General features: G+C 42.2%; 1 protein-coding gene across 1 annotated transcript; it reads left to right on the top strand.

The window, feature by feature from the left end:
* The first annotated feature begins 8,910 nt into the window (after positions 1–8,910).
* nkx1.2la (NK1 transcription factor related 2-like,a) lies at positions 8,911–12,117 on the top strand. Its single transcript, XM_060924959.1, has 2 exons — positions 8,911–9,136; positions 11,465–12,117. The coding sequence occupies exons 1-2, from the start codon at positions 8,911–8,913 to the stop codon at positions 12,115–12,117; spliced, it is 879 nt and encodes a 292-aa protein (XP_060780942.1).
* Positions 12,118–12,654: the final 537 nt, after the last annotated feature.

Here is a 12,654-nt window from a genome sequence, read left to right as displayed (position 1 = left end):
CTCACACCTGATTGTCATCCCATTGCTTGAAACCATCTGACTCTAATTTCACCTTCAAATTAACTGCTAATCCTAGAGGTTCACATACTTTTGCCACTCACAGATATGTAATATTGGATCATTTTCCTCAATAAATAAATGAGCAAGTGTAATATTTTTCATCTCATTTGTTTAATTGGGTTCTCTTTATCTACTTTTAGAACTTGTGTGAAAATCTGATGATGTTTTAGGTCATATTTATGCAGAAATATAGAAAATTCTAAAGGGTTCACAAACTTTCAAGCACCACTGTACATAGGAGTATAGAGGCCCATTTCCAGCAACTCTCACTCCAGTGTTCTAATGGTACAATGTGTTTGCTCATTGCCTCAGAAGGCTAATGGATGATTAGAAAACCCTTGTACAATCATGTTAGCGCAGCTGAAAACAGTTGAGCTCTTTAGAGAAGCTATAAAACTGACCTTCCTTTGAGCAGATTGAGTTTCTGGAGCATCACATTTGTGGGGTCGATTAAATGCTCAAAATGGCCAGAAAAATGTCTTGACTATATTTTCTATTCATTTTACAACTTATGGTGGTAAATAAAAGTGTGACTTTTCATGGAAAACACAAAATTGTCTGGGTGACCCCAAACTTTTGAACGGCAGTGTACAAGCCATGAGTGTAGATAAGTCTGTAGTGTGACAGAAGTCAGTAGTACCGTACTTTCCAGTGTCTTCAAAGCACTGACACTTCAAGTGACACATGAAGGCTAGGAGAGATATAGTGAGGGACAGAGTCTTCCCTTTTAAGAACAATAAGTTTCCCTTTTGTTCTGCAAAATAAAAATACAGTTTCCTCACTCTTTGTTCATTTTATTATTATTATTATTATTATTATTATTATCAGCAAGTCCGGTGGAATGATGTATCCGGTGGAATGAAGCAGCATGAAGTTTAAATATGTTTAAATGGGCATTCCTGTGCCCAGTTTGTTGTCATGAATTATAAAAGTTTCAACTGAAATGAGCATTTGTGGGAAAAAAAAAACCCAGTTGTGAATTCATCAATCTTTTAAATAGTTTCTGCTGTTCTTGTTTTGAAGACTTTCTCATATTATCAAGCATCAACTGATGATAAAAATGTTAAAAGAACTGTACATAATTTTGGTATTTATTGACTACCATACCGTACAGAACACACCTCTTATAGAGATCGGCACATGCGTCATTCCATCAGACATTAACGTTGCTGTAGAAACACCAGGTGAGTGAAAAAATCTGCTATTCTTTGTCATTTCTTATTAATCTTTTTTCTATTTTTCTTCTTGAACAAATGTATAAATGGGCTAGCTACACATAAAAGCACACCTAAGATAGAATAAACAATCTATTTAATTACAGTTGGGAATGGAAAGCTTCAGTGCGTCAGTCCACTGGATAGCATTGTATAGAAGAAGGAGATTGTATACACTAGTACTGTATATTAAAATATTTCCCCCTAAAGGCTGTACAAGCATTGTAAACCCTTTTCCATAGTTACTGGAGTAGGTGAACTGACCTTTACCTGTGAATTTGTTTGCGTATGGGTGGGTGCAGTCAGGAGTGGTGGTCTGTTAGTGAGGGAATGACAGAGTCCCTTAGTGTAATTACCCTCTCCTGCACTGATGCAGTGCTTTAACAAATAGCTCGGCGACTTTCCACATCTGCTCCATGTCAGCATCTGGCGGAGGCGCTCAGCCATCCCGGATGCAGGAGAGAGCCCTCATTAGAGCCACTGCTGAACAACTAGAAGTGCTAGGACAATTATGGGGCAATGAAGCTGACCTTGTACCCACCTCAACACCCTAAATGTTTTTGGTCCCTGCCCAATTTATAGTAGAGGGCTTCAAGAGAGTCTCTCCACATTCATGAAAATGATACTATAATTTAACACACATTACAAATGAATTTATTGATGCTTCTGTGCAATTTGTTCTTATTATATTGATGATGTATAGTCTGCCTCACTTATAAACGAGGACTATCTATGCTATTGGAGTCCTCAGTGCATCAACTATCTACATGCCTTTTTATTCAAACCAAAGAAAGCAGGAGAGTTCATTCAGGATTTCCTGTTCTGACGTTACAGACTTCAAAAGATGGACATGGCGGACCCTCTGTTCTTTTGTTCAGACATACTTTGGACATGAACAGAAGGGATATGGGCTGACAAAGGGAATAGCGCTGTCTGTGAATGGAATCCCACCCAGTGATGAGAATCCTACCATTATACAAACTATCCAGTGTTTAGCAGCCTGCTCTAGTCTTCCTGGTGCAACAGTGATTTTATGGACATGGGAATGCAGAAACGGTAGGAGGGTTCATCCATAAGTGTGCTCTCTCCACAGGGACCCTTGCTCCCTGGCTGTGAGCTCTTCTGATCTCTGCTGCCTGGAGCATTGCTCTGTGGACATTACTGCTCCCAGCAGCTGTGGCTCTTTTTAGGCAGCCTTCTTTTCCTCTTGCAACTTTTGTACTAACAGTACTTGTATCTGCATTGTTATTGAGACACTTTTGTTTCACAACCCTGTGTAAACAAATGAGTGTACAGTGTGGGCCACAGAGAGGAAGTTGTAAACCATCAGTAAGAGTTCATTCATATGGAGTTTCTCAGTTACTGGTCTCGTATATGCTAATGAAGACAAACAGCAGACTCGGTGGGGACAGAGACTGGTTCATGTTTGACTAGGTTGCAAACAAGTAACATGATGAGTCACCTACTACTGTAAAACAAGGCAGAACAAAACCCTATGGGACAGGAGATTAAATTTGTGTCTATCGTAAAGCTGAAGTGAAGTGAGAGTGAAATCTCATGCTCAGTGAAGTGTGGAGGATGGTCTGCAAACTAAAAGAATTTTAGTCTTTACTATTTAATTTTATAAGTATTTACAGGTATTTCATCCACATTAACTTGAAGGAGAATACAATTCAAGCATAAAATGAAGATTTGAACACCCTTGCTCAAAATGGCTAACAGTGGCTCTTTAGCAGTTCTGGGATTTTACTGTAAATTCACAACCTTCACTAGCATTAGCATCTACAGTAGAACCATAGAACTTACTGGGTGTATCTACAATATAGGGTGGCAGGGTGGTGTAGTGGTTAGCACTGTCACTTCATAGCAAGAAGGTTCTGGGTTCAAGCCCAGTGGCTGACAGGGGCCTTTTTGTGTGGAGTTTGCATGTTCTGTCTGTGTGGGTTTCCTCCGGGTGCTCCGGTTTCCCCTGCAGTCCAAAGACATGCAGGTTAGGCTAATTGGTGGGTCTAAATTGACCATAGGTGTGAATGGTTGTTTGTCTCTATGTGTCAGCCCTGTGATGACCTGGCAACTTGTCCAGGGTGTACCCGGCCTCTCGCCCATAGTCAGCTGGGATAGGCTCCAGCTTGCCCGTGCGTGACCCTGCACAGGATAAGCGGTTATGGATAATGGGTGGATGGATCTACAATATACCGGTATGTATTCTACTGGTGGCGTGACTGGTTGATTTTTACTTGTTCTTTTTTCAAAATCCATATTTCAGATATTTCATCTCTTCAATTTTTTGTTTTACACCAGTCAGCCATAACATGATGACCACTGACAGGTGAAGTGAATAGCATTGATTATCTCATTACAATGGCACATATCAAGGGATGGGATATATGAGGCAGCAAGACAACAGTCAGTTCTTGAAGTTGATGTGTTGGAAGCAGGAAAAATGGGCAAGTGTAAGGATCTGAGCCACTTTGATAAGGGCCAAACTGTGATGGCTAGGTGACTGAGTCCGAGCCTCTCCAAAATGGCACATCTTGTGGGGTGTATCCAGTATGCAGTGGTTAGTACCTACGGTACCAAAAGTGGTCCAAGGAAGGACAACCAGTGAACCAGCAACAGGGTCATGCTGACACCTTTCTGTTTTAGCCAGCATTAACTTTTTCAGCAGCCTTCGTGCCCCATGAGGATCAATGAACTTTTGACACCCATGACCCTGCCGCTGGTTCACCGATTGTCCTTCCTTGGACCACTTTTGGTAGGTACTAACCACTGCATACTGGGAACACCCCACAAGATGTGTCATTTTAGAGATGCTCAGACCCAGTCATCTAGCTATCACAATTTGGCCCTCATGAAAGTCACTCAGATCCTTACACTTGCCCATTTTTCCTGCTTCCAACACATCAACTTCAAGAACTAACTGTTCTCTTGCTGCCTAATATATCCCACCCCTTGACAAGTGCCATTGTAATGAGATAATCAATGTTATTCACTTCACCTGTCAGTGGTCATAATGTTATAGCTGATCGGTGTGCATATATAGGATATTACATGGTTGTGTGAAGATATGAAGTTTATCTTCGAGAGTGAAAATATTTTCAACATGAGAAGATAAACTTCATATCTTTGCCCCACCATGTAATGTTCTTTATATTACAGTGGGGGAAAAAAGTATTTAGTCAGTCACCAATTGTGCAAGTTCTCCCACTTAAAAAGATGAGAGAGGCCTGTAATTTTCATCATAGGTATACCTCAACTATGAGAGACAAAATGAGAAAAAGAAATCCAGAAAATCACATTGTCTGATTTTTAAAGAATTTATTTGCAAATTATGGTGGAAAATAAGTATTTGGTCAATAACAAAAGTTCATCTCAATACTTTGTTATATACCCTTTGTTGGCAATGACAGAGGTCAAACGTTTTCTGTAAGTCTTCACAAGGTTTTCACACACTGTTGCTGGTATTTTGGCCCATTCCTCCATGCAGATCTCCTCTAGAGCAGTGATGTTTTGGGGCTGTCGCTGGGCAACGCGGACTTTCAACTCCCTCCAAAGATTTTCTATGGGGTTGAGATCTGGAGACTGGCTAGGCCACTCCAGGACCTTGAAATGCTTCTTACGAAGCCACTTCTTTGTTGCCCGGGCGGTGTGTTTGGGATCATTGTCATGCTGAAAGACCCAGCCACATTTCATCTTCAATGCCCTTGCTGATGGAAGGAGGTTTTCACTCAAAATCTCATGATACATGGCCCCATTCATTCTTTCCTTTACACGGATCAGTTGTCCTGGTCCCTTTGCAGAAAAACAGCCCCAAAGCATGATGTTTCCACCCCCATGCTTCACAGTAGGTATGGTGTTCTTTGGATGCAACTCAGCATTCTTTCTCCTCCAAACAGGACAAGTTGAGTTTTTACCAAAAAGTTCTATTTTGGTTTCATCTGACCATATGACATTCTCCCAATCCTCTTCTGGATCATCCAAATGCTCTCTAGCAAACTTCAGACAGGCCAGGACATGTACTGGCTTAAGCAGGGGGACACGTCTGGCACTGCAGGATTTGAGTCCCTGGCGGCGTAGTGTGTTACTGATGGTAGCCTTTGTTACTTTGGTCCCAGCTCTCTGCAGGTCATTCACTAGGTCCCTCTGTGTGGTTCTGGGATTTTTGCTTACCGTTCTTGTGATCATTTTGACCCCACGGGATGAGATCTTGCGTGGAGCCCCAGATCGAGGGAGATTATCAGTGGTCTTGCATGTCTTCTATTTTCTAATAATTGCTCCCACAGTTGATTTCTTCACACCAAGCTGCTTACCTATTGCAGATTCAGTCTTCCCAGCCTGGTGCAGGTCTACAATTTAGTTTCTGGTGTCCTTTGACAGCTCTTTGGTCTTGGCCATAGTGGAGTTTGGAGTGTGACTGTTTGAGGTTGTGGACAGGTGTCTTTTATACTGATAACGAGTTCAAACAGGTGCCATTAATACAGGTAACAAGTGGAGGACAGAGGAGCCTCTTAAAGAAGTTGTTACAGGTCTGTGAGAGCCAGAAATCTTGCTTGTTTGTAGGTGACCAAATACTTATTTTACCGAGGAATTTAGCAATTAATTCATTAAAAATCCTACAGTGTGATTTCCTGGATTATTTCCCCCCATTCTGTCTCTCATAGTTGAAGTGTACCTATGATGAAAATTACAGGCCTCTCTCATCTTTTTAAGTGGGAGAACTTGCACAATTGGTGGCTGACTAAATACTTTTTTGCCCCACTGTATATGGACATGTCCACAAAAATGCAAGTTAACCAAATAATTTTAATTTTGAACCAGTTCACCATTTTGACAACGCACGTCCAGTCAGGGGAAAAACACTGGGAGTGACATCATCAGAGTGAAATATCGGAAAATATTTCACTCATCCGCAATGCATTTTGTATGAAAAATGCAAGTTTTTCAACATGAGAAGATAAACTTCATATCTTCAAGCCAATGTGTGATGTTCTTTTTATTAGATAGACACATTCACAAACAAAAAGTACCCAAATTTATCAAAGCAATTCATTGATTTCCTCACAATTGACCAATAGAGATTTATGTCACGGTTTTGGTTATCCATGTCCTAGATGTAGCTTATATGAAAAATACAAGTGGTGTCTTTCCCAGTAAAACACTTGTGTCTATATCATATAATGATTTATAGAACATCTGAGAGATATTCAAATCCTGGGATTTCTAGCTTCTGCAACTGAATGCTTCCTGGCATAAGATACGATACTGATTCAGTACTTTTCACTGATCTGTACTGAAAGAAGTTCAGGATGTTATCCATCACACCACTAAGATACTAACCTTTACTTTCTGATCATGCTGAAATCTGATTGAGTGAAAGCAGCCATACAATGAATCATATAAGGTACAACATTTTAGACATTGTGTTTAGTAAGTGTGGTAAGTGGAGTACCTAATCCGACAGTTTCACGACTTAATGCTTCAATGGTAAACCCCTCTTTACTGAGATCAAGCATTATTGTGCTTTTTTTAATCAGTGTTGGACACCTGCTGAGCTCATCGATCCTCAATTTATAAGTGACCTAAGTCCTAGCAGCAGTTACATTATAAATATGATCAAAACTAGTCAGATAGTGCAGATGGACTATAACCTGGCAATGCAAAGTGATCATAATAAACCTGCACACAGTGCTACATGTAGTAGATTCCATCTCTGTGAGTAATAAAAATGAGTGTGTTCTCTTACATAGACCCCTAGTGAGGCATAGTCAAATCAAGTCAAAGTCCCTCTCACGCCAGAATCTGGTCTTCCCAGGCAGTCTCCTGTCCCAGTACTAACCAACTCTTTAAGACGTATTGGTGCGGCGCCGTTCTCTGTTTCAATAGCCCTCGGCCTCTCACCTATACAGCTAGGGTTACAGTGGGGGGCTAGTCCTCTGGTAACCACGAGAGTTTGACTTCCCCACTTGCATCTGTATTGCAGAGTGCCTCGCCAGATGGTAGTAGGTACCATTTTTTATGGTGGTCTTTGGTATGATCTGACCGCAAGTAAAACTCACGATCTCCCTGTCAAGAGGTGAACACGCAAACCACTAGGCCAACTCACGGTAGTGAGGCATAGTACCCTTACATAAAAGTCACATGAACAAAGCATTTGTCATATGTGCATCATTCACATGCAGTGCCCTGTGGTTTTTTTTAACTGATTAATTCATTTTCATTTATCATTTTTTTCCACGTGATAACACACTGTGCTTGAGTTCACAGTTTCAGTGCAAAGCATGTTGAAATGTATCTTTGTGGTTCTCAGATAATATTCACAAAGTGAAAACATATACTCAGGTGTGAAATGTATGCGTTCCGGACAGATACAGAACTCTTCCGTAGGGGTTCTCAATTTTCTAAGAGTGTACTAAGCCCACACACACACACTTTTTTTTCTTCATATGCCTTGTGGCAATGAACTGAAGAATTAGCTGAGACACCAAACTGAAGAGGGCGGCATGGTGGTGTAGTGGTTAACGCTGTCGCCTCACAGCAAGAAGGTTGGGTTCAAGCCCCGTGGCCGGCGAGGGCCTTTCTGTGTGGAGTTTGGATGTTCTCCCCGTGTCCGCGTGGGTTTCCTCCGGGTGCTCCGGTTTCCCCCACAGTCCAAAGACATGCAAGTTAGGTTAACTGGTGACTATAAATTGACCGTAGGTGTGAATGTGAGTGTGAATGGTTGTCTATGTGTCAGCCCTGTGATGACCTGGCGACTTGTCCAGGGTGTACCCCGCCTTTCGCCCATAGTCAGCTGGGATAGGCTCCAGCTTGCCTGCGACCCTGTAGAACAGGATAAAGCGGCTAGAGATAATGAGATGAGATGAGATGAGATGGTGATGAACGCTGGTCAGAAGGGCCCCCTGGAAATTTTTGTTTGGGGCCACAACAGACTCTAGAATCGCCTCTGAGTGTACTAATCCCCCCCACCCCATCCCACACACACACTTTTTTTTCTTCATATGCCTGGTAGCAATGAACGGTGAACAAGTTTTTGTTCAGAAAAATAACAAAACACATGGCAGAGCAAAATTCTGGTATAATGAGAAATAATGTTATTGAATGCTTTGATTTACTTGTGTTGAGGACAGTTTGTGAATTTGACATAATTTCTATTGATGAGTTTAATCGCTCCAGTGCTCTCGTCCTCTCGCCTGCCACTCTGCGGAGCATTTTATTGATTTAAATGTGGAGGAATTTAAGTAGCAGCTTGTTTAAGCCAATTAAGAGAGGGGGGGGGGGGGGGGGGGGGTTAGCATCGAACCGTCAGCTTGCCAGTCACGTGGTCTGAGAGCGCGAGAGAGCGCGCGCGCTTGTTCGGAAGCGGTTCACAGTAAAGAGCGCGCGCCGCTCCATCTATACGAAGAGTGCGCGCACCTCTCCACACACACACACCGGGAAGAGAACACACACCCCTCTATCCACCGGTAAGAGCCGCGCCAGTCTCTCTCTCTCTCTCTCTCTCTCTCTCTCTCTCTCTCTCTCTCTCTCTCAGACGTTAAACAGGAAAAGGTTCAGAGGCGCGCGCGAGAATAAAGGAAGCAAAACTCTGAAGTGCCAAAGTGCCCTGGTGTTTTCCGGGCAGCGCGCGCGACTCAACATGTTTGAACAAAAGGACGCCGCTCTGAAAACCGCCGCCGCTCAGAGAATTTCCTTTTCAGTTCTGGACATTTTGGACCCTCACAAGTTCACATGTAAAAAGCTAGACGGCACAGCCAACAGCGAGACGCCTTTTCGAAGCTCAGAGTTTGAAAACATGTCCAGTTCACCCTCTGGCACAAATATTCCTTCTCCAACTGAGTCTTTACTCATCAGTCATAATTCAGGTAAAGCACAATCTCCTTTCTTATCTCGTGCATGATTTGAAATTCAGACCTGCTAAACTTTGCGTGATAAACTCTGTTTTATATCTTAATAGCTACCAGGATAATTTTTCTATTCGTCCATAAAATTATTATTATTATTATTATTATTATTATTATTATTAATCTAATTTTAGTAAAAGATGTTCAAAGGTACCCAAAAGTACTGCACAGTTATTGCACGAGAAGTAGTCTTTTATTTTATTTTTCTACATTACACAGTATTCACTTGTCTGTACATGACCTTCCCTTAATTTCCAAGGCCGTGTTTCCTTCCCCAGTCACAAAGAGCCGCCTGCTGCAGTTGAGAGTGTGATTGGCATAGGGGCAGGGAGGGCAGATAATTGTTTAAATCGCCCCATTGAGGATGCCTGCGCTCACTTTGATCGATATTCCATTACTGGATCCTGCATATCTCCCTCCAGCACCTTGCAGGTAGCTACAAACTTTAAACCCCCTTCCATGTCTGATCCCAAATATCGCTCGATTAAAACTTCCCTTTAAATAGATGACATTTATCGATTTGCCGACAAATATGAAACTCTATTAGCACGTCACGGGTAGATGGCAGAGCTGGATTTAACCGGGATTTCTTTCCGCGACACGACATTTGAAGCGATTTGTGATTTATAAATTATTAAGGGATTATAGTCCAATCCACCGAAGTCCCCTTCTTAACCTTAGCTTTGTTGCTCGCACTTAACTGAGAATAACTCTCCATCTCTATCTTTAGCCCATGGTCCTGGTCCTGGTCCTGCACCACAAGGAATATATATTTAGAACGAATATATGGATCATTTTTTTTAGCTCTTTGTTTGTTTGTAAATTGTAAATCTTTGTATTACTAATGTAATATACACTACCGTTCAAAAGTTTGGGGTCACCCAGACAATTTTGTGTTTTCCATGAAAAGTCACACTTTTATTTACCACCATAAGTTGTAAAATGAATAAAAAATATAGTCAAGACATTTTTCTGGCCATTTTGAGCATTTAATCGACCCCACAAATGTGATGCTCCAGAAACTCAATCTGCTCAAAGGAAGGTCAGTTTTATAGCTTCTCTAAAGAGCTCAACTGTTTTCAGCTGTGCTAACATGATTGTACAAGGGTTTTCTAATCATCCATTAGCCTTCTGAGGCAATGAGCAAACACATTGTACCATTAGAACACTGGAGTGAGAGTTGCTGGAAATGGGCCTCTATACACCTATGGAGATATTGCACCAAAAACCAGACGTTTGCAGCTAGAATAGTCATTTACCACATTAGCAATGTATAGAGTGTATTTCTGATTAGTTTAAAGTGATCTTCATTGAAAAGAACAGTGCTTTTCTTTCAAAAATAAGGAAATTTCAAAGTGACCCCAAACTTTTGAACGGTAGTGTACAATATACTGTGCAAAAGTCTTCGGCACATGCAGAGAAATGGTGTAGAGCAAAGATACCTTCAGAAATAATGAAATTAAATGTTTCTACATTAAGCAAAGGGTATTAAACAGTAATAAATGAAACAAAGTCAATATTTGGTGTCACCACACTTTGCTTTAAAAAATAGTCTCAGGTACAGTTAGTGCAGTTTGATAAGGAAACGAGCTGTAGGTTTTTGTACTGAGCATCTTGCAGAACCAGCCACAGTTCTTCTGGACACTTGGACTGTCAAACTCGCTTCTTAATTTTGCACCCAAACCCTTCATTATGTTTCTGTCTGAAAAGTGTCTCTTACTTAATATGCTGCTTTCTCTACTGACATACACACATTCCCCCCCCCCCGTAATATTTAATTTTGTGCTGGAAAGCTAATGTTTGGAAATCTAAAATGATTTTGTACTGGCTCAGTAGAAGTCATAAAATAAAAATCTATAACAAAGTTTTACTAAAAAAAATGTGCCTAAGACTTTTGAACGTATAGTGATAGAACAAATTGTATATGTTTGTGTTTTATTAGCATAATACTCCATATTTGTTAAGGAACTGTTTGAATATAATTTTCTCCATCTCCAGCATTTTGATTGTTAATTGTAAAGCACTGAAAGGAATGTACTGTAATTGAGCAGTTTGAGGTCATATAAAGCAGTAGGATTTAATATCAGGATCAAAATACAAAAAAAAAAAACACCCCACAATGTTCAGCATTGTGCTTAAAATCAGGATGAACTCACTGATTGGCTTAACATCTCGATCATTGTGTGCAGACTGCTTTAGAAGAGGGGATTCAACATTAGTGAATGAGCTGATTGTATAAAAGTTTTGACTCCTTGGAGTGAGATTGAGTTGGTGCACCTGTTCTAATAGGAGATGTTGGAATATTAACAGGTGTGTGCACAGAGGAAGAGCAGTGCAGCTCGCCGCTCACACCTGATGTGGAGACGACCACCGCCCTTGGAGACACACACTCTCGTCTCTCATGTCCCAAAGACCCGGATGAGGCGGACGGCGATGAAGACAGCAGTAGTATTAAATGTGTTGCAGACGCACCGAGCACGGAGGATCCCGCGCGCCGCCGCCGCCGGTCCCGGTCGGATCACGGGAGCGCGCGCCCCCGACGCGCCCGAACCGCGTTCACCTACGAGCAGCTGGTGGCGCTGGAGAACAAGTTCCGCACAACGCGCTACCTGTCCGTGTGCGAGAGACTGAACCTGGCGCTGGCGCTCAGCCTGACAGAGACCCAGGTGAAGATCTGGTTTCAGAACCGCAGAACAAAATGGAAGAAACAAAACCCAGGGGCTGCAGACAGCATCCTGCAACCTCCGAGCTCGAGCGTGAGTCCGGCTGCGGGACTGTGCGGCTCAGTCGTGGCGGGATTTCACGCTTTCCCGCCTTTCAGCACTGGAAATGGGATGTTCCACTCTTCCAGTGCTGTACCATTATCATCCACTGGTACGCTCCTGCGTCCGTTTTTTTCTAGCGGCTACCTTCAACCCACCTTCTTCCAGCCTCATTTATAAAAGACAATAAGGTGACTTGCTAAAGGAAGAGCTGGTATGATGAACTTAAAAGTTATGACGTAATATAACAAAACATAATCACAGGACTTCAAACTGCTCTTTCTCATGCCATTCTGGTAAATCCACATGACTTTGTGCTGCCTATATACACAGGCAAGCCCTAGTTGTTTTAGGACTGAGAGACAAACTACAGCCCAGACAGTCACTCAGTCCTGATTAATCATCTACATCTCCCTTGTCCAGCATTGTTCCAGGTCGGGGTCCATGTGGACCCTATTGATCCGCATGCCATATTAATTGGAGCATAGTTTTACGCCGGATGCCCTTCTTGCCGCAACCTTCCCATTTCTGGGCTTGGGAAACAACCATTCACACACATGGACAATTTAGAGTAGCCGGTTAACCTAACTTCATGTCTTTGAACTGTAGGGGAAACCAGAGCATCCAGAGGAAACCCATGCAGACACGGGAAGAACACGCAAACTCCACACAGAGTGGAGTGGGCTGGAACCCAGAACCTTCTTGCTGTGAGGCGAC

Source organism: Neoarius graeffei, chromosome 7 (assembly GCF_027579695.1).
Source record: "Neoarius graeffei isolate fNeoGra1 chromosome 7, fNeoGra1.pri, whole genome shotgun sequence".
NCBI classification, from domain to species: domain Eukaryota; kingdom Metazoa; phylum Chordata; class Actinopteri; order Siluriformes; family Ariidae; genus Neoarius; species Neoarius graeffei.
The sequence above is the reverse complement of the archived record's forward strand: the minus strand, read 5'-3'. Positions and strand labels throughout refer to the sequence as shown.

Bases quoted from the DNA above. Each gene is read 5' to 3' on its own strand.
- nkx1.2la (XM_060924959.1), top strand. From the start codon at position 8,911: ATGTTTGAACAAAAGGACGCCGCTCTGAAAACCGCCGCCGCTCAGAGA. The intron at 9,137-11,464 runs GTAAAGCACAAT...CTGTTCTAATAG, and splicing joins ACTCATCAGTCATAATTCAG to GAGATGTTGGAATATTAACA.